The sequence below is a fragment of the Hyla sarda genome, chromosome 7, assembly GCF_029499605.1.
Source record: "Hyla sarda isolate aHylSar1 chromosome 7, aHylSar1.hap1, whole genome shotgun sequence".
In the NCBI taxonomy this organism is placed as follows: Eukaryota; Metazoa; Chordata; class Amphibia; order Anura; family Hylidae; genus Hyla; species Hyla sarda.
This window is the reverse complement of record NC_079195.1, coordinates 169,764,898-169,787,304: the sequence shown is the minus strand read 5'-3', so window position 1 is coordinate 169,787,304 and position 22,407 is coordinate 169,764,898. Positions and strand designations below refer to the sequence as shown.

General features: G+C 42.2%; 1 protein-coding gene across 1 annotated transcript in view; it reads right to left on the bottom strand.

Moving 5' to 3' along the window:
• The window catches only part of CHUK (component of inhibitor of nuclear factor kappa B kinase complex), a 54,797-nt gene that overhangs the window by 27,720 nt on the left and 4,670 nt on the right, over window positions 1-22,407 (bottom strand). The window contains exons 2-6 of the mRNA XM_056531257.1: window positions 18,615-18,709; window positions 11,072-11,186; window positions 4,210-4,279; window positions 2,619-2,707; window positions 2,441-2,530 (exon numbers count right to left, since the gene is read on the bottom strand). Of these exons, the coding sequence (XP_056387232.1) occupies window positions 2,441-2,530; window positions 2,619-2,707; window positions 4,210-4,279; window positions 11,072-11,186; window positions 18,615-18,709 (459 nt within the window). The remainder of the gene's footprint in view (window positions 1-2,440; window positions 2,531-2,618; window positions 2,708-4,209; window positions 4,280-11,071; window positions 11,187-18,614; window positions 18,710-22,407) is intronic.

Genomic DNA, 22,407 nt, shown 5'->3' with positions numbered 1-22,407 from the left:
ATCTAGCTTTAGCATATCTTATCATAAAATGGGTGTGGATAGAATTCATCAAATAGTCATGAACCTGTTCTCCAGGTTTCACACTGTTGTGCACTACTTATTTGCTTAAAGGGAAACTGACAGATTGATCAACGCCACTAACCTGAATATGCAGGTCAGTGTGGGGGATCCGGAGTAAAATTATGTGTGTTTCAGGAGCTACAATAATGTTTGCACTATTTTGGCACTGACATGTGTGTGCGCTGTCCTACTTTCTACACAGCAGTACCATCAGTAACTGCTGAAAACAATTCTGCCCTTTTATTTATTTTTTTAACCAACCAGAAGACTTCAGTTAAGTGACAATGTGACTATATGACTAGGTGTTAACAAGTATATGTAATCATTATATTTGATCTTTTTTAAGCTGACTGAAGCTTCCTTTACTGCTCCTACCATTTACTTTAGGATGTCAGCTGACTTCCACAGGGCCTGATATGATCTCAATGTCAGAGGTCAAAGGTACTTAACTGCTGCTCAATTATCCCAAAAATACTGTGGATATGCCGCCTTTAACCTCTTTATGACCCAGCAAATTTCATTTTTGCATTTTCATACTTATCTCCTTTCTCCTGTCTGTCTTTCTCCTCACCATAACCCTTTCAATTTTCTATTTACAGAGCCATATGAGGCTTGTTATTTGTGGGACCAATTGTATTTTGTAATTACCCCTTGTGGGGCGAAATTGAAAAAAAAAATAAAAAATCTGCACATTGAGAGTTTTAGTTAACACCTTAAGCACGTCCGCTCTGCGTCCGCTCCCCTTTTAGCCGCCAAGACCCATGGCTAATGCCCGGTCAGGGAGAGGACAGCTGAGAGGACGGCAGGAGGGCCCTTATCTGCCTGCTTGCCATCTGTTCTAAGTTACCGATAAATACTACATTTCACGCCACAAAAAATGAGCCCTAAAGAAAATTATAGGGGTTAGAAGAGGACAATTTTAAACATACTAATTTTCATACAAAAAGTTATAATTTTTTTAAAGAAGTAAAACAACATAAAACCTACATAATTTGGTTATTGTTGCAATCATATGGACTAAATAGAATAAAGATAATGTGTCATTTTTACCTAAAAATGCACTACAAAGAAACGAAAGCCACAAAAATAAAAAATAAAATAAAAAGGTTTTACATTTTGCTCACCCAAATTTTTTTTTTTTGGGTTTTGCCGTAGATTTTGTGGTGTAATGATTGTGGTCATTATAAAATAAAATTGGTGGTGCACAAAACAAGCCCTCATATGGGTCTGTAGGTGGAAAATTTAAATTGTTATGGTTTTTGGAAGGTGAGGAGGAAAAAAAAAAAGTGCAAAAAATGAAAAGTCCTTAAGGGGTCCTTAACGGGTTAATACACATGGTTTGTTACAGTAAAACTCATGCTTAAAATTGTCATGTTCTGATCCCTAAAACTTTTTATTTTCTTTGGTCTAAGGGATAAGTAATGGCTCTTTTTCTGCACAATGAATTGTAGTTTTTATTACTACTATTTTGGGTTAGATGAGACACTTTGATCACTTTTTATTCATTTCTTTCTGATCTTTCTATAACGTGATCAAAAATCTGCAATTCTGGCTCCCCCCCACCCAACTTACGCTTAGTTCACGATGCGGAATGATTAATGTTGTGTTTAGTTTGGACAATTATGCACGCAGTGAGACCAAACACGTTTACTTTTTTTTTTGTTTACATTGCTATATTTGAAAAAGAAAAAAGTAAAATCATTTTTCTCACTTTTATTTTTTTAGTCCCCCTAGGGGACTTGTATTAGTAATCATTCGATTGCTCAAAATAAAAAAAAATAAAAAATTATTTGACCCATTAGAATGGTACTCTGTTGCTATAGAGGCAAAATATAAAAATAAAAATTCATATAAATTTATGTTCGTAGCTAAAGGTTTAGGTGCAGCAAGCAATTAAAAGGCATGAATTATTTCCTGGTTATTATTGTCCCTGGTTGTGGAAGAATTAAAGGGGAATTCCAGGATTTATTAACTTTTAACTATCTGCCAGTTATGCAGTTACTTTATTTACGGGTCTTGCACGGATCGTCCACTTTTTTTAAAAATCTTTCTCTGTCCCGCCTAGGTTCAGCATTCACGGTGGTATTGATGACTGTTGTCTCAAGCCTTTCCCGCGATCCTGCTGGGGGCTTGGCTACTTCTTGTCTTTCCTGACAAGCCAGTCCCCTGATGATGGGCGCTCAATCTAGACATCCCAAAGTGTCTCCGTGCACCAAGTCCTGAAAGTCTGCAGAGATCACGTGACGTTCATATGGAGCACACAAGTCCTCAAGGGACTGTTGTCTCGAGCAGAACCGGATTGCAGTAAAAGCTCGAGACAACAGTCATCAATATGGCCATAAAAGCTGAACCAGGACAAAAAGTAGCATGTTATACATACCAGATATTGTAAAGTTCCTACAAAAGAGGTACAGAGGCTTCCCTGATCAAGGTCCTTTGCATATCCCAAATCTATTATTTTGTGCACCATCTAGAATAACAATAATGATAAAAGGTCAAAAAGGTTTTCATACCATATTCTATAAATTCCTTTTATAATATATAGCAGCTTCATTTACCTTTCCATTGATCTCTTGCAGCACAATATTTTCCGGTTTTAAGTCTCTGTGTATAATACGGTTCTCATGTAGATACTGAATTCCAGAGCCTACACAGCAGTCAAGAGAATGACCATTTCATTGACAATAACCATACTGAAAACATGTTACATGGGGGGGGAATCAATTCAGTAAAGAAATTAGATTGTGCAGTAAGCCTGATAGTGACTCCGTTCGGCTCATTTGTGCCCCGTATCCGGTTTTGTGACCGAAATTAAAACCATAGTATACCGCAGTTTTAAGTCCGAACTAAAGGAAGAAACGTCCAGCGCAGGATGAGGTCAAACAGAAACTTTATTGGCGATCACATGGAGCACACAAACACCAACGCGTTTCGGGTCAAGCTGGATCCTTAATCATGGCATAACAAGTACAAAGCATAAATTGCAATACAACTTCAGTAGTGTAACTAGCTTCATGTAGCAGTTGCCATTGCCAATATGTTGGTTGTACTGTAAATGCATTAAAAATAAGAATCAGGCGACACATCTCCGATGCAAAAGGTAATCAATTTAATGTTTCAGCTTTGTCGAAACATTTTAGAGATGTGCATAATGGGGATGTTTCTTCCCTTATAATTAATGGTGTAGAAAAAATAAAGAGACATGTTAGAGGAGGAGATTTTAGACGTAGTCTGCTGAACAGAGAATCATATTGAATATTTATTTTAGATACTAGAGAACCTTCTGGGATGAATCTAAGACATGATCTGATAGTAACTTATTAGATCTATGCCTCTGTCCACACACTGCGTTTTATCTTATGTTCTTGTTTTATACTAATGACAGATTCATCCTGTTTAAATATGTATTTGCAGTAGATATTTCATGTTAGATTTTTGTATAATAGCTGCGCAGATCACTTAATACATTTGATATCTGTTTTTGCTTTAATTAAATAAATATATTATTGTTGTTGTAAGACCACATACCATAGTTACCTGAGAGTAGTCTGGTCCTGTTTTTACATGTCTCAGAATTGCAGTTTATTTTCATGTTTTTGTACTAGCTTTTAACTTTGTGATGTCATAAGACATGTGATCTGTTTCCCTGTCTATTTAAAACCTTTATGCTTTGTACTTGTTATGCCATGATTAAGGGTACAGCTTGATCCGAAACGCGTTTGTGTGTTCCATGTGATCGCCAATAAAGTTCCTGTTTGACCTCATCCTGCGCTGGACATTTCTTCCTTTAGTTCTGTCTACTGGACCGGTGGCAAAGCCGGTTAGTCCGGAAGCAGATGGGAAAGTCAGGCTGAGGTGAGCCGCCAACTTTTGCTGTTATTGCAGTTTTAAGTCCGGTCACAAAACTGGATATGGGGCAAAAATGAGCAGAACGGAGTCACTATCTGACTCCGGTCAGAACATTTAAGTCAATGAGATTCGGCACCGTTCTTAGGAAATATCAAACCCGGGCGCTCCTGTATTCCAGCCGGACCGGCGCCGAATCTCATTGACTTAAATGTTCTGACTGGAGCTTGATCTGGGAAACGTAATGTGAATGCAGCCTAAGAAAATCCACTACAATAAAGCAAGACTAAAGAGAATACATACCAATGTCACTTAATATGTTCAGCACTTGACTTTCCTTCAAACCACAGCAGTTTTCTGGCTTGTTCAAAAGCTAAAATAAAAACAAGAAAGATTTATTACGTAAAAAAAAAAAAAAATTTGGTTTAATTACCGTAAATAAAATTTAAAAGTTGTTTAATGTATCAGGAAAACACAACTCAACAGCTCTCTTTCAAGAAAATTTGTCCTGTTTAAAAGGAAACCAGATAAGAAGGCGGATTTTATGTCAGCAAAGCAGTATGTAATCTAGACATAAACATGTAATTTAAACATTCAAATGATTAAAATATACATTTCTGAAAAAGTAAAGAGGAAATAAAACGAATAGGTACAGCATTATCAAAAACATACCTCTTATGGATGATGTAGACATGTAGCTGAGCCTAGACTATAAAGAGCTATTATGTGAAACTAATGTCAAGTTTAAACATATATACACACACATATATATATATATATATATATATATATATATATTATATATATATACACACACACACACACACACACACACACACACACCACTTTTAAAAATGATGAAACTTCCTCTTCCCTTTCACTTCTCAGCTGTCATCTTATTGTAAGGTAAGCCAGAAGAAGTATTGTAATGCATATGAAACAGCTGACGCTCCATGCCATCTTGTCCTCCCCCATGTCTGGTTTTATATAATTAATAAAAGCAAGAAATGTTCCCAGGTTATCCTATAAAACCTTCTGCTGGCTGCCTGCGTGGTCATTTGCTGCCCTTCAGAGGTGCGAGCTGTGGACTGAATGCCTTTGATGGTCCCTTCTAACCAAGTACCTACTTTTGTTTTATGTCCCATTCCCTTTTTCTGTACCCCTTTGAGTCCTGGGCTCTTCCTCTGTCAAGTGGACAGTATCAGGACCTAGGTGACTCTCACATTACACCCAGGGATGCCTTACCTTGCATTGTGAATTTTTGTTTTATTATATGCGGGTGTGCTTACTACTGTTTCTCCCTCGTTATTTTGTTTTATCTAGCAATGCACTTTGATTGTATGTGCGGGTTCTCCCCACTAGATGGAGACATTGCTCTACTACTGCAATGTTGTACTTCACTATTCAGTATTACCTTCTTCCTCTTCACGGCTTTGAAGGGGCTAGTTATGTTGTTTGTTTATTTCCGTCACACCATGCTATCTCTGTAATTTTTGTTTGCCTGCCTGTGTCACTGTGTGGTTGGGGGTGTTTGCAATGGACGCTGCTTTCAACAGGTATTCGGTTTTCTACTTATGGGTTATAACCAGCCAATATGTCGTTCCGAATAATAACTTGGAATGTGAGGGGGCTGGGAACTCCTAAGAAGAAAACCCTAGTCTTTGCATATATCCATAGATTAAACCCCCACATAATTACACTGCAGGAGACGCACTTGACACCAGAAAAAGCACATCTTTCTATTTCTATTTTCCATCCCGACCAGTCGTGCTTTAGGCCTGGTAAGTCCACATCTGATAATATACGGAGGGTACAGGTGGGAACGAGATAAGAAGGCGATTGGCCATTGGTGGAGCTGGACGCCGCCCAAGGCCTTTGACTCAGTTGAGTGGGGTTACTATGTGTTGGGCAGATTAGGTTTCGGCCCAAACTTCCATAAGTGGATTTCTATTCTCTATTGGGACCCTAAAGCAAGCACAGGCACTAATAAATTGTATGATTTCTTTGCCATTTGCTCTCGGTCGTCCACGGTCTCCACTCTTATTTGCAGTGGCGGTGGAACCCTTAGCGCTCAGAATTAGAAAGGACATGACCTACACTGGTATGAGCCTGGGGGGAGGCAAGGAACGAATTGGTCTCTATGCAGATGACATGGTACTTTTTATGTCTAACCCAGCAGTTAAAGTGGTTCTCCAGTGCTTAGACATCTTTTCCCCTATCCAAAAGATAAGGGATAAGATGCCTGATAGCAGGAGTCCCGCAGCTGGGGACGCCCGTGGTCTTGCACGAGGCACCCAGTTTGTAATCAGTCCCCGGAGCGTGTTCGCTCCGGGTCTGATTACCGGCGACCACAGGGCCGACCCTCAATGCAAGCCTATGGGAGGGGGCACGATAGCTGTCCTTTGGATAGGGGATAAGATGTCTAAGCACCAGAGAACCCCTTTAATTTGCCATGTCATTCAGTTATGGATAGGTTTGGATTTTTTTAAGGCCTCTACATTAACTGGATTAAATCAGCAACAATGCCTCTACAACATGGCCCGAGATGATGTGAGGACTGCCTGTTTCTGCATATTTACCAACTGCTCCTCGAGGCAACACCTGGAGATGAATATTCTTAAACTAATTACGTATGTTAAAGGGAAGTTCCAGATCTTGAGCTCTCTCCCTCTGGCAGTTTCCGGTCGAATCAATCTAATTAAACTTAGCATTCTGCCAAAATGCTTGTACGTACTTGAACATTCCTCAGTTCCTGTCCTTCTTACAGCACTGAAATCTATGCTTTCCCCATCTATTTGAGGTTCAAATAGGCTTAAGGTTAAGTTGTCCACACGGCCCGAAGGTGTCGGCGGGAGCTGCCCTTCCTGATCTACACCTTTACTATCTTGCCGACCAACTTCGGTACCTGAAACATTAGGTGCGGTCTGAACCTCTGCCGGGGGCAGAACAGTCCCTGGCCCGATTCCTTGAAATGGGTTGAGTCCCTTAGACCGGTTTTAGAGAGGTTCTCGGGGGTCCGCGGAAGCCTTCTCCCTCTTCTCAAATTGCCCATACAGGGGTGGAGGGCAACTAAGTAGACACATGCATACACTGCTGTCCCGGACGATCTCCCTCTTTGTAACAACCCACACTTCAGGATGAAATCAATTTTGGATTAATGCTGGGGTATGTTCCCTAGAACATGTGTACACGGATAATGAGGGGAATTTATCAAGCTGTTTAGACAGCTTTTTTCACCTAAATTTGTCACAGGCTGGTCCAGTGTGACCTTTTCCTTTGCGACATTTCATTTAGACTGTCAAATTTTTCTGACCATGAAGTGATCAGATTTAGATCACTTTGTGCAGTAGTTACTAATTTATCATGTGCGACTTTTCTGCGAAAAGTTGCAAAAAAGTCGCATGGACTAGATTTGGGTGGGCCGCCTCTGATGTCATCGTTGGCATGCCCCTAGAGACGATTTTTGGCATCTTACAGGAGCGTGCCAGTATATTGTGTCCTTTTGGACTGATGTGCTCCAGGTGCTGTCCACCCTGGTAGTTTGTTCCCCTCTCATTGGAGCCATTGATATGCCTATTCTGGGTCCTGGATGAGGAGGTACAGCCTTCACCATTCTCGCATTTTTCAAAGGGAGGTACTGTTCCTTGCTAGAAAAGCATTTTCTCTTAGATGGATGGAGCCGAGGCCTCAGATACTAGGTGGAAGAAGTTGGTAAATTCTATTGTTCCATTCTCGCATGTTGTACAAACGTAGGAAGTGTCCGGCTAAATTCGATCGAGTGTGGGGTTCTTGGTGTGCTTCTCCCCTGACACAGTGCAACTATGTTACTTCTGGAGGGCTTCCCCTACCCGTTCTCTAAATTAATTTTCATGCCTGTTCTTATGTAGTCTATACCTGACCAACTGTGGCGCCCGCTGACTGACCTTATGTGACACAACATGACATGCACCATGGAAGTGACGGAACATGTTTATTGGTTTATGTTCTTTTGCTATTGACGTATAAATGCCTATTATGCACCACCTATCTATGGGCTGGACATGTGTCCATTATTCTCATAATGCTATGTATTTTTTATACTGTTGATCTGAATTGGGCACATGTCTGCCTTTACCTGTACGCTGTGCTGTCAATGTTTTTTTTTTATTTTCAATAATATGAATAAAAAATAAATAAAATAAAGCAAGATAAGTGTTTTAATGCACATGAGGAGTGTGCCAACCTTTCTTCTGAGAATCATTGTAAGGTAACACCTTTATTATAACAAAAGATCCACCATTGACAATATGTGATGTGGATGGCTCCATATGGATAGGTATTGAACACACAATCTGTTTGGTGTGATCGGAGACATACCTAGCAGCATTTGCAGATGTTTAGATTACTATGTTTAGAATACTATCATGGCATATTTGAAACCATTGTACCGATGGAAATGTCCTTCAGATGCTTCTAGCAAATAGTTTGGTGCATTAAAATTGTCAATCCAAAAATCTCTGACATTGCTGCTCTGGCCTCTTTCGGACACGTCTGGATGTTTGCGTCCGTCACGCTGACAGGGCTGGGAGTGTATGTGCTAAGCTGTATGCTTCTCCTCGCTTGTTCTAGCAATCTGTGGGGGTCTAAACACTCAGACCCTACCAATCAATGCTTTTGACATATCTCTATGACATGTTGAAAGTTGTTGGAAATGAAAGCGCCCATTTTATCCTGCCAATGCAGTCTACAGAAACATAAGATTCCCTCGGCCTCTACTGGTAACAGGATGACCACCTGATAATACCACAGAAAGGAGACAGAGAGAGAACCTCTGTGTGTGTGCGCTATAATGTCAAATCTAAGGGGGAGATAATCAAAAACTATCTAATACTAAAGCTGCCTTTGCTGCCTATAGTCAGGGGGTTTATTCACTACTCAATTAAGGGCCCCGGGCCCCGCTGCACCCGCCGCAGCACATAAGCAGGGGACCGCTGTTTATATAGCTCCTGCTTCCACAGCCGATCGGTCCAGGATGCATTAAACTATAAAAGCGTCTTACAGACGCGCCTATAGTTCAATGCGGTGCTCTGGCTCAGCTGATTGACAGAGCGAAGAGCCATCCAATTCCCTGTGAATCACTCTTGTGGCCCGCCCACAATATGCAGGCGCCAACAAGAGGCCCGAGCGTCAATCCTCTGCACTCCGGCACGTGAACTAAGTCATCATCATGTGCCGGAGAACAGACCAGAGAAGAAGACAGAAGAGAGGCCAAGGGAGCACAGGTGGGTAGGGGTTGGGCGGATGGGGTTCCCAGGCCTTAAAGTATTCCAGCGCAAAAATAACTTATCCCCTATCCAAAGGATAGGGGATAAGCTATAGATCGCGGGGGGTCCGAGCACTGAGGCCCCCCCCCCCCCCCCGGGATCTCCTGGACGGGGCCGCAGCAGTCTGCAGGAAATGAAGTTTCATCCCAAGCAGAAAGCTGCGGCAGACACGCCCCCTCCATGTATCTCTATGGGGTACATGGAGGGGGCGTGTCGGCCGCCGCCTCATGCGGGGGAGGGAATGCCCCCTTTCCAGAATACTGCTGCGGCCCTGTCCAGGAGATCCCGGGGGCCCCAGCGCTCGGACCCCCCTGAGATCTATTACTTATCCCTTATCCTTCGGATAGGGGATAAGTTATATTGCAATTACAGCTCAGCTTTCATTTTATTGAGCATGTGATATGAAAACTGAGCTGTAATTGGTTGCTATTACCTCTCCCAGAGTTGCTTGGTTGCTATTACCTCTCCCAGAGTATTTCTGAAATGAAAAACAGAGAATACAGACAAATTTTAAGATTTCGGTATTCTCTCAATATCATATGAAATTTCTGTCTGCTGGATATTTAAATTTCCATAAGGCATGTATGCAAGATATCTCAAAAGGAATCAACCAGAATCAATCAATCACACTTGTCATGAATCTAGTGAAGTGTTTCCCAACCAGGGTGCCTCCAGCTGTGGCAAAACTACAACTCCCAGCCAACGGCTGTCCGAACATGACGGAAACATGGCCCAAGCATAAACAGAGGCTGAAGCAGAGATCAACATACTGGACACTTTAAGATAAAGACTTAAAAAGGGAATTTGACGGCTGGTTAATTTGCACTTAACCCAGTACACAGGGTTATAGTGTGGGTAAACCCGAGTAAAAGGAGGTATAACTTACTTAGATCCTGGTTCCTGTTCTGGAGATATACGCTGTAAAATGCAGAATTTCTTATATGTTATTTTCCTGTGTTCAATGGAGGCAGTAGCTGGCATTTCGAGCATTCCTGTCTCAATCACCTCTGCTCCCATATGCAATCCTATACAGCACTCACCTGGGTGAATAATCTATGAATATTTTCTAGGTGTGAGGCCATATGGGAGCAGAGGGGATGGAGCCAGGGATGTTCGGTATGCCAGCTTTCACCTCCATTGTGCACAGGAAAATAACTTATTAGCAGTTTACAATAATACAGCATATATCACCTGAACAGGGCCATGAATCACATTAACAATAAAACCAGAAGTCCTCCAAAAACCAGCAGAGTGATGGAAGCGCTGAGACCAGGATAAAAGTCAGGATTCTTTATTCCCACAATGCAACGCGTTTCACGGATGTTTCGCTTCATCAGATGCCTGATGAAGCGGAACTTCTGCGAAACGCATTGCATTGTGGAAATAAAGAATCCTTACTTTTATCCTGGTCTCAGCGCTTCCATCACTGCTGGTTTTTGGAGGACTTCTGGTTTTATCGTTATTCTTTGGTGCAGAGCAGCTGCAGAGACCTCCTCCATTCTATCCACACGCTCAGATCCATGGTTGTACTTGGAAAAGAGTGCAACCTTATCTGGTAAGCGCAATTCACACTGTTGCGTTTGTCCCCTTGACCATAAGATCTTACACTACGGAGCGCATTCCCTTTCTCTTCTTTTTATTTAAATGAATCACATTAAGTTATACATCATTTTACTCAGGTTCACCCGCACTACAATCCAGTATACTCTGTTTATTATGGACGAACTAGCAGATTTCCTAAATAAGGAAGAGGAGGTAAGATCTGGTATTTAATTGTTGGCCTTCTCTCTGTTAAGGTGGAATGGAGGAAAAGAGCTGACAGGAAAAAACAAAAACAGAATAAGCTGATGGATTTTACATACTTTACGCAAGTCTCCTCCAGAACAATACTCCATTGCTAAATGTGGCACTGAATTCACCATAACGTCCATTTCAGGTGGCACCTCACAGGCCTTAACAACATTGGGATGAGTCAACCTGCAAAAATAAGGCAGTCAGCAAAAGAAAGTACAAAAACAAGAAAATAGGAACGAATTGCTGCAGGGTCACCCAGGAAAAAGCACAAGTTTGCTGGGCCCGTTAGGTGTGCCCAAGCCAACAAACATCCCAACAGGTTTGCCTGGGCCTGCCAAAGCATTGTAGTTTCTGTTGCCATTTTTCGTGCATTATTAATAAATCAACCCTCCCTCCTTGTGTATGTATAACCTGGGGATAGGAATCTGCTGTACAAGGTAAATTATAAAAAAAAAAGCTTGCCGGCACCAGCGTCTGCACGCCATTAGCCACTCTGCAGAGCTGTTGGGCAGAGATTGCCTGTGCATGATTGTTAGTAGTTTCTACCAAGCTCTGGATGATGGGGTTAAAGGGGAACTCCGGTTGAAAACACTTTTTTTTTATCAACTGGTGCCAGGAAGTTAAACAGATTTGTAAATTACTTCTATGAAAAAAAAATATTATACTTTTTAACAGCTGTATACTACAGAGGAAATTCTTTCCTTTTGGGATTTCTTTTCGGTCACAACCACAGTGCTCTCTGCTGACACCTCTGTCCATTTTAGGAACTGTCCAGAGCAGCATATGTGTAAGACACACCGCAGACGAAAGGTACCCAGGGAGTAGATGACCCGTAATACAACGGTAGTCTGGAGCAGGTGAAGTAGTAGATCCGCTGGACCTGTGTGGCAGATGACGCGGGCCGTGCCAGAGCGCGGAGTCTAAGGTGCTGGTGGTTTTCACCAGAGCCCGCCGCAAGGCGGGTTGGACTTGCTGCGGCAGGCGACACCCAGGTCGCTACCCCTTGCACGACTCGACAACACAGGCGGCTGAGGTGAAGCGTGGTACCAAAAGAAAAGGCAAGACGTAGTCGGGCAGGCTAGAGGTCAGGGCAGGCGGCACAGGAGTGTAGTCAGTAGGGTAGCAGAAGGTCAATAGGCTGGCGGCTAGAAACACGGTTGGGTCACGGAATACAGAGGTCTGGTACACGGCAAGGAAATAAGTAGAAGTGCTTTCTCTAAGGCGCAGGGCAAACCAAGATCCGGCAGGGGTGCTAAGGAGGAGCTAGAACTTGCGCAGGTGCAAGGTGCAGGTGCAATTACTAATTACGGACGCATTGGCCCTTTAAATTTCCCAGCTCCTGCGCGCGCTAGAAGGCGGGGGCATGCGCGTTGGAGCTGAGGGACAGAGGCCGGGGACGGAGGTGAGTGACGGGCTGGGACTCGCATGCAGGCGTGTCCCGCAATGCGAATCCCAGCCCCGCCGGGTGCCGGGACATGGGGGAAGATGCGCTCACGGCTGGAACGTCCGGCCAGAGCGCCACTTGTGACAATATGTTTGCTATGGGGATATTCTCCAGCTCTGGACAGTTCCTGGCATGGACAGAGACGTCAGCAGAGAGCACTGTGGTCGTGACAGAAAAGAAATCCAAAAAGAAAATAATTTCCTCTGTAGTATACAGCCGCTAAGTAGTACTGGAAGTATTAAGATTTAATTTAATAGAAGTTTACAAATCTGTTAAACTTTCTGGCATCAGTTGATTTAACCCCTTCCCGCTATTGGACGTATGCATACGTCCAGGCGAATTACACGTTCGCGCAAATGGACGTATGCATACGTCCAAGCGATCTCCTGCTCTGCCGCGGGCAGCGCAGGAGATCGCGGGTGGGACTCAGCTGTCAATCACAGCCGGAGTCTCACCGCAGCTGCCGGGGCTGCGATCGCGCCGGTCCCGGCAGCATTAACCCCATAGATGCCGCATCTATAGTGTTTGCAGGGGGAGCGCTCTCCCCCTGCCCATCAACGGCGGCTCCGCGATAAAATAAGGGGGATCGAGGGTGTCCAAGACACCCTCGATCCCCCTTGAAGAGATAGGAGTGAGGTGGCAGGGTTGCTGTCTTAGCATGCTGAGATTTGTAGTTTTGCAACATCTGGAGGGCCACAGTTTAGAGACCACTGTCAGTGATCTCCATACTGAACCACTCTAAATTTTGCAAAACTACAACTTGCGTGCCTCCAGCTGTTGCATAACTACATCTCCCAGCATTCCCTTTGACAATTAGTACATGCTGAGAGTTGTAGTTCTGCAACAGCTGGAGGCACACTGGTTGGGAAATACCGAGTTAGGTAATAGGTTCTATTACCTAACTCAGTATTTTCCAACCAGTGTGCCTCCAGCTGTTGCAAAACTACAACTCCCAGCATGCACGTTCTGTCAATGCATGCTGGGAGTTGTAGTTTTGCCCCCCCCCCCATGTGAATGTACAGGTTACATTCACACTGGCGGCGGATTACAGCGAGTTCCCTGCTTCAAGTTTGAGCTGCAGCAGCCGCAGCTCAAACTCCTAGCGGGAGACTCAGTGTAATCCGCCGTCAGTGTGAATGTAACCTAAAAACACTACACTACACTAACATAAAATAAAGAGTAAAACACTACATATACACACGTACACTGCCCCCCCCACCCCTTCCCCCCCCCAATAAAAATGAAAAACGTATCCTACAGCAGTGTTTCCAAAAGGAGCCTCCAGCTGTTGCAAAACAACAACTTCCAGCATTTCCGGACAGCCATTGACTGTCCAAGCATGCTGGGAGTTTAGCAACAGCTGGAGGCACCTTGTTTGAGAATCACTGGTGTAGAATACCCCTATGTCCACCCCTATGCAAATCCCTAATTTAGGCCTCAAATGCGCATGGCGCTCTCACTTTGGAGCCCTGTCGTATTTCAAGGCAACAGTTTAGGGCCACATACGGGGTATCGCCGTACTCGGGAGAAATTGCCTAACAAATTTTGGGGGGCTTTTTCTCCTTTTACCCCTTATGAAAAGGTAAAGTTGGGGTCTACACCAGCATGTTAGTGTAAAAAAGAAACATTTTTGTACACCAACATACTGGTGTTGCCCCATACTTTAAAATTTCACAAGCGATAAAAGAAAAAAAGCCTCCAAAATTTGTAACGCAATTTCTCCTGAGGACGGAGATACCCCATATGTGGGCGCAAAGTGTTCTGGGGACGCACAACAAGGCTCAGAAGGGAGAGTGCACCATGTAAATTTGAGGTCTAAATTGGTGATATGCACAGGGGTGGCCGATTTTACAGCGGTTCTGACATAAGTGCAAAACAATAAATACCCACATGTGACCCCATTTTGGAAACTACACCCCTCACGGAATGTAACAAGGGGTACAGTGAGCATTTACACCCCAAAGGTGTCTGACAGATCTTTGAAACAGGGGTCTGTGAAAATGAAAAATACAATTTTTAATTTGCACAGCCCACTGTTCCAAAGATCCATCAAATGCCAGTGGGGTGTAAATTCTCCCTGCACCCCTTATTACCTTCCGTGAGGGGTGTAGTTTTAAAATGGGGTCACATGTGGGGGGGGGGTCCACTGTTCTGGCACCACGGGGGGGGCTTTGGAAATGCACATAGCCAAATTCTCTCTCCAAAAGCTCAACGATGCTCCTTCTCTTCTGAGCATTGTAGTTCGCCCCCAGTGCACTTCACGTCCACTTATTGGGTATTTCCATACTCAGAAGAGATGGGGTTACAAATTTTGGGGGGTATTTTCTGCTATTATCCCTTGTAAAAATGTAAAATTTGGGGGAAAACAAGCATTTTAGTGTAAAAAAAATTAATTTTTTTTACATATGCAAAAGTCATGAAACACCTGTGGGGTATTAAGGTTCACTTTACACCTTGTTACGTTCCCCAAGGGGTCTAGTTTCCAAAATGGTATGCCATGTGTTTTTTTTTTTCTGTCCTGGCACCATAGGTGCTTCCTAAATGCGGCATGCCCCCAGAGCAAAATTTGCTTCCAAAAAGCCAAATGTGACTCCTTCTCTTCTGAGACCTGTAGTGCGCCAGCAGAGCACTTTTCATCCCCATATTGGGTGTTTTCTGAATCGGGAGAAATTGGGCTTCAAATTTTGGGGGGGTATTTTCTGCTATTACCTTTTTTAAAAATGTAAAATTTTTGCTAAACCAAGCATTTTTGGTAAAAAAAAAAAATTTTGTATGCAAAAGTCATGAAACACCTGTGGGGTATTAAGGTTCACTTTATCCCTTGTTACGTTCCTCAAGGAGTCTAGTTTTCAAAATGGTATGCCATGTCATTTTTTTTGCTGTCCTGGCACCATAGGGGCTTCCTAAATGCGACATGCCCCCCGAGCAAAATTTGCTCTCAAAAAGCCAAATATGACTCCTTCTCTTCTGAGCATTGTAGTTTGCCCGTAATGCAGTTCAGGTCAACTTATGGGGTACCTCCATACTCAGAAGAGATGGGGTTACACATTGTGGGGGGTATTTTCTGCTATTAACCCTTGCAAAAATGTGAAAATTGGGGGGAAACACACATTTTTTTTTTTACATATGCAAAAGTCATGAAACACCTGTGGGGTATTAAGGCTCACTTTATTCCTTGTTACGTACCTTAAGGGGTCTAGTTTCCAAAATGGTATGCCATGTTTTTTTTTTTTTGCTGTTTTGGCACCATAGGGGCTTCCTAAATGCAACATGCCCCCAAAAAAACATTTCAGAAAAACGTACTCTCCAAAATCCCCTTGTCGCTCCTTCGCTTCTGAGCCCTTTATTGCGCCCGCCGAACAATTTACATAGACATATGAGGTATGTGCTTACTCGAGAGAAATTGGGCTACAAATTCAAGTATAAATTTTATCCTTTTACCCCTTGTAAAAATTCAAAAATTGGGTCTACAAGAACATGCAAGTGTAAAAAATGAAGATTTTGAATTTTCTCCTTCACTTTGCGGCTTTTCCTGTGAAACACCTAAAGGGTTAAAACACTTACTGAATGTCATTGTGAATACTTTGGGGGGTGCAGTTTTTGTAATGGGGTCATTTATGGGGTATTTCTAATATGAAGACCCTTCAAATCCACTTCAAACCTGAACTGGTCCATGAAAAATAGCGAGTTTGAAAATTTTGTGAAAAATTGTAAAATTGCTGCTGAACTTTGAAGCTCTCTGGTGTCTTCCAAAAGTAAACACTTGTCAATTTTATGATGAAAATATAAAGTAGACATATTGTATATGTGAATCAAAAAAAAAAATATTTGGAATATCCATTTTCCTTACAAGCAGAGAGCTTCAAAGTTAGAAAAATGCAAAATTTTCAATTTTTTCAAATTTTGGGATTTTTCACCAAGAAAGGATGCAAGTTACCACAAAAATGTACCACTATGTTAAAGTAGAATATGTCACGAAAAAACAATCTAGGAATCAGATTGATAAGTAAAAGCATTCCAGAGTTATTAATGTTTAAAGTGACAGTGGTCAGATGTGCAAAAAAGGGCTGCGCCCTAGAGGTGAAAATGGGCTGTGTCCTTAAGGGGTTAAAAGTAAATAAATAAAAGTTTTCCATCGGAGTACCACTTTAACCCGATAACGACCACGGACGAGTATAGACGTCCAGGTTGGCGGCCGTTCCGGCACCTGGACGTCTATACTCGTCCATGCTTCTCGTGGGTGCTGCCCAGTGCACCCACAAGATCGCGGTGGGGACTCGGCTGTACCACACAGCCGGGACCCTGCAGCACTGCCGGGAACGAAGTAAACTTCGGTCCCGGCAGTTTAACCCTTACAAACTGCGACCGCGGGCTGTAAGTGTTATGACAGAGGGCAGGAGCTCCCTCTGTCACCCCTGCAGCACGATCGCGGGGTGCTGTTTGTAATCCCCGGTGGGCGGGGACCTGTGTTACTGCCGGGAACGAAGTAAACTTCGGTCCCGGCAGTTTAACCCTTACAGCCGCGAGCTGTAAAGAGTTTTGACAGAGGGAGGGGGCTGCCTCTGTCTTTCTCCTGTAGCACCCCGTAACTATTGTGGGGTGCTGCTGCTTACCTGGGCAGCCGGGGGTCTTTACTAGGACCCCCAGGTCTGCCCCGGTTATTGCCTGTAAGGACATGCCAGAGGCAAGTCCTCATATGCTGCCTGCTAGTGTAAAACTAGCAGGCAGCAAATATCTGCAATGTTTTGGAATACTAAGTATCCCAAAGCATAAAAAAAGTGAAAAAAATATAAAATAAATAAAAGTAACAATAAGTATAAAAAAAAAAAAGTACAAAAATTCAATAAAAATACATTTATTAAATAAATATAATGAAAAATAAAAATGTATAATGTGTAGGATCACACGGCGCACATCCGCAGCATATTACGTGCTGCCAACAGTCACAATAATGAGCTCCCTGCTGCGGCTGGGTAGCTTTGCGTGTCCACTAATAGCGTCGGATTTCCCGCTGGCAGTCATGAGCGGACACACTGAGCTACCCAGCCACAGCAGTGATCTCGCCCTTGTGACTGCTGGGGGCCATCCGCGGTGTGAAATATGCTGCGGATGCGCTCTGTGTGACCCTACACTGCGTCCCCTTAATACTGCGTTTCCGCAGTGTTAGAGGTATCCGTCAGTATCATGTCAAAAAGAGTGATGCTGACGTATACTGTAGCAGCTCCATTCATTTCTGAATGAGATGGTACAGTATACATTGGCATCCCTTTTTTGACATGACAACGGACACCTATACTGCAGAAATACAGTATGAATGGGGACTATTCATATAATGATGCCCTGAAAGCCAAAGGGGGCTCCTCTCTTTTGGGGTCCTACCATGCTGCCAAGGAACCAAATATGGCCTAAGCGGGGGTATTTCCAAACACGGGCCGAGCAGCTTAAGAAAATATAGGGTGCATTTCTTACAATATCAGAAGTGATGTACAAAAAATATGCCCCACAAATGATGCATTTGTGAAAAATTGCAAATTTTGAATGTTTAAAACTGACTTTGTAATAATTCCTGTCAAAAAACTATGGTGTTAAAATACTCACTGCACCCCCTAGCGAATACCTTGAGGGGTCTAGTTTTTAAAATGGGGTCATTTGAGGAGGGGGGGGGGGGGTTCCTATGTTCTACCACCTTCAAATTTCTGCAAACCTTGCATAGCACATAAAAAAAATTTCAAGTTAAATTGTTAGGCTTCTAATTAATTTAAAATGTTATTTAAGAACAAAAAAAATGACGTCAAAATAAAGTAGACATCTGAAAGTATAAGTTTCATAAACTATTTGGTCAGGAAGTATAAATATATGCAACCTATTAGTGTTAAAATAGCAAAAAATCGTAATTTTTTCAAAAATTTCATGGTTTTTTGCATTGTTAAAAAAAAAAAAACTACAAATGATATCGGCTTACTTTTACTATGTACATGAAGGACAACTTGTGACAAAAAAACAATGTCAGAATTATCGTGATTGGCAAAACGTTACCAGAGTTATTCTCTAATAAAGACAGACATCGCTGATGTGAAAAAACAGGCCTGGCCTTTCAGGGGCGTACAGGTTTATTTGTATTGGTCCTTAAGGGGTTAAGATAAACAATACAAAATCTGGAAGTTAACCTTTTCATTATCTGTATCTCCTGACACCATCTGTCCTTGTTCTTTGAACTGAGTTCCAAGCGGCATGATTTGATAGCGATTAATTCTCCAGTGTCCTGAACAAGAGAAGAACAAAGATTACAATTACGCCTAATGGAAGAAACTCATTTCATTTCGAGCACAAGCTCTAGAGATAGAGAGGACAGCAGAGACGAGTATTTTTCAGCTATAGGTTATACAGTGGTTTTCTATTTTACCTGATATGTATCTGTGACAAGCCAGAAGTTTTTTTCTTCAATGACAGGGACACGCCAAAAATTCGGATGCCGTTTGACTGCAGTTTGCTAGGGCTGTAAAATAATCTAAAGCATGCTCACCTTGCTTGAACCAGCGCTGGAGCCTGTGTTTACTTACCCTGATAACATGCTCTCCCTGCTCTGCTGATGACGTAATAAATCAGCTGAGCTTTTCTTATTTATTAGTAGGGATCAACCGATATCGATTTTTTAGGGCCAATACCGATAATCTGTGGAGGTTAAGGCCGATAGCTGATAATTTATACCGATATAAGTTATCGGCTATTTATCAACCCCCTTCCTGTCCTGGGGTCCTCCTTGACCCCCCCCGCTTCTCTGCACCTGCCAGTCCTTAGTCCAACCACCGCCGCTGCCCCATTGCCTCCCCCATTCCTGGTTTTATAATGACCTGTTCCCGGGGTCCGTGCTACTTCTGGCTCCTGCAGCGGCGGGGGTCTCTGGCCAGGGTGGTGGGGGGTGCATTATCAGAATATCGGCAAGGTAGTTGCCGATACTGATAACGTCCAAAATCGTGAATATCGGCCAAAGGCTGTCCGGGCATGCTGGGAGTTGTAGTTTTGCAACAGCTGGAGGCGCACTGGTTAGATGCGCATAAGTGTCATTGTAGATATACCATGACCATCTTTCCATCCTCAGCCACTACATTTTAGGGACCTTACTAATGGTTACCTTAAAGTTTCCTCTGTAATTTAAAGGGGTACTCCGGTGAAAACCTTTTTTCTTTTAAATCAACTGGTGCCAGAAAATTAAACAGATTTGTAAATTACTTCTATTAAAAAATCTTAATCCTTCCTGTCCTTATAAGCTGCTGAATACTACAGAGGAAATGCTTTTCTTTTTGGAATTCTCTCTGATGACATCACGAGCACAGTGCTCTTTGCTGACATCATTATAATAATAACTCTTTTATTTATTGTTTTCCTTCGTGGGATTTGAACCCAGGGCCCCAGCACTGCAAGGCAGCAGTGCTAACCTCTGAGCCACCATGCTGCCCTTAGCATACATCTGCTATGCATGGTTGCTAAAATGGACAGAGATGTTATCAGAGAGCACTGTGTTCGTGAGGTCATCAGTGTTCCAAAAAGAAAGGAATTTCCTCTGTAGCATTCAGCAGCTAATAAGTACTGGAAGGATTAAGATTTTTTAATAGAAGTAATTTACAAATATGTTTAACTTTCTGGCACCAGTTGATTTAAAAGAAAAAAAGGTTTTCACCGGAGTACCCCTTTAACACAACTTTTGGCATGTCACATGTTGGGGTCTGAGTGTTCGCTGGTTGTGCGCTTCACTCCCAGGCTCACTGCGATCTCCGTCCAGTTGCACTAGACCAGGGGTACTTAAATACTTTTAATAAGGGTCTTCTTATCTAGATATGCCATCAGGTTAAGGTTTGAGCTGGATGCTAAGGCCTAGAAGCTGCATTTCCACGCAAGAGAGAGGCGTTGCCTGTTGCAGACATAATTATGGACATTTATCAACGGGTTTAGTCAGGTTTTCTTTACTATAATTGTCGCAAAATTGTCGCAACTGCGACTACATGATTTTTCGTGCGACATTTTGACTGGAAAGCGAGAAAAGCAAGTTTTCCTAAAATTTACTATGTAGTAATAATTTTAAAATGGACTACGGGTAGTCAGGTATTTATTAACTGCGACAGTCGCAACTGCGCAAAAAAAAGTCGCAACAGCGTTAAAAATTGACTAAATTTACTCCAGCTCAAACATGGAGCAGAAAAAGCTACTACCAAAGTAAAAAAGGAAAAATTGCTTACGTGAAAGAAAATTATCAACAGGCTGAGACCAGTTGATAAATAAGTCACACATAAGCAAAAAAAAAGTAAGGAAAAAATTACTAAAAAAAAGAATACATAAGCAAACATTGATAAATGTCCTCAACTATTGCCAAACACTTTCCTGTGCTCCTTGAAATGCTAAATGATGCCGCTGCTCGCCTAATGAGCTGTGTCTCTGATCTCTAGCTGTTTCAACCTACAACTCCCATCATTCACTGCCAGAAAGGGCATGATGGTATCTATAGCTCTAGTTACTGGTTTGGGGGACACTATTCTAAATAGCCTGTTCCAACCTGCGAATACGCCCCTGTCCTGGCTGTAGCATTGCTGATAGAGACTTTTAAATACATAAAGGGAATCAACATGGTAAAGGAGGAGAGCATATATAAAATGAGGAAAAACTACCACATGAGGGCATAGTTTTAAATTAGAGGGGCAAAGGTTTCTGCAGTAATATCAGGAAGTATTACTTTACTGAGAGTAGTGGATGCATGGAATAGCCTTCCTGCAGAAGTGGTCGCTGCAAATACAGTGAAGGAAGAAAACCTATAGAGATGCACCAAACTGACACAGTATTATGAATAAATATAAATCTTTATTATAATCAGATAAGATAAAACATGATAAAAAATCAGCAGCAGTTAGAAAGAAAAAGACTCCGAACACAGATATCAGATAATGTCCAATAGGCACATGGAATGGCACATAAGTATAGGCATACAATACTCAATGAAAAGTGGACTTAAAGGCAAGCCACAGTATATATATATATATATATATATATATATATATATATATATATATATATACACACACACACCTAAAGATGCCTCAGTAAACCCAGTACACTAATGTAAACAGAAAGGACATATAAAGAAGTATAGCTAGTAAAGTGTCATTTGCCCAGTGCTATCGGCAGTATGAATGCAGGGAGACAAGGATGTTGACCATACATATCTGAGGGGAAAGAAACCACCTCAGTAAAAGTTGGAGCATCGGTTGTCCCTGTAAAAAAGTAAACATATAAGACTGTCCATGCACCTAGCCAACTGACACCCAGCTATACTTACAAAGGTCAGGAGCCTACCCCTGAGCTCCTGACCTTTGTAAGTATAGCTGGGTGTCAGTTGGCTAGGTGCATGGACAGTCTTATATGTTTACTTTTTTACAGGGACAACCGATGCTCCAACTCTCACTGAGGTGGTTTTCTTCCCCTCAGATATGTATGGTCAACATCCTTGTCTCCCGGCATTTATACTGCCGATAGCACTGGGCAAATGACACTTTACTAGCTATACTTCTTTATATGTCCTTTCTGTTTACATTAGTGTACTGGGTTTACTGAGGCATCTTTGTGTGTGTGTGTATATATATATATATATATATATATATATATATATATATATATATATATATATATATACTGGGGCTTGCCTTTAAGTCCACTTTTCATTGAGTATTGTATGCCTATACTTATGTGCCATTCCATGTGCCTATTGGACATTATCTGATATCTGTGTTCGGAGTCTTTTTCTTTCTAACTGCTGCTGATTTTTTATCATGTTTTATCTTATCTGATTATAATAAAGATTTATATTTATTCATAATACTGTGTCAGTTTGGTGCATCTCTATAGGTTTTCTAGTATTTTTGGGCACCAAACAGTGGTCTATACCTTGTTTGTTTTTGGCCTCAATTTATTGGT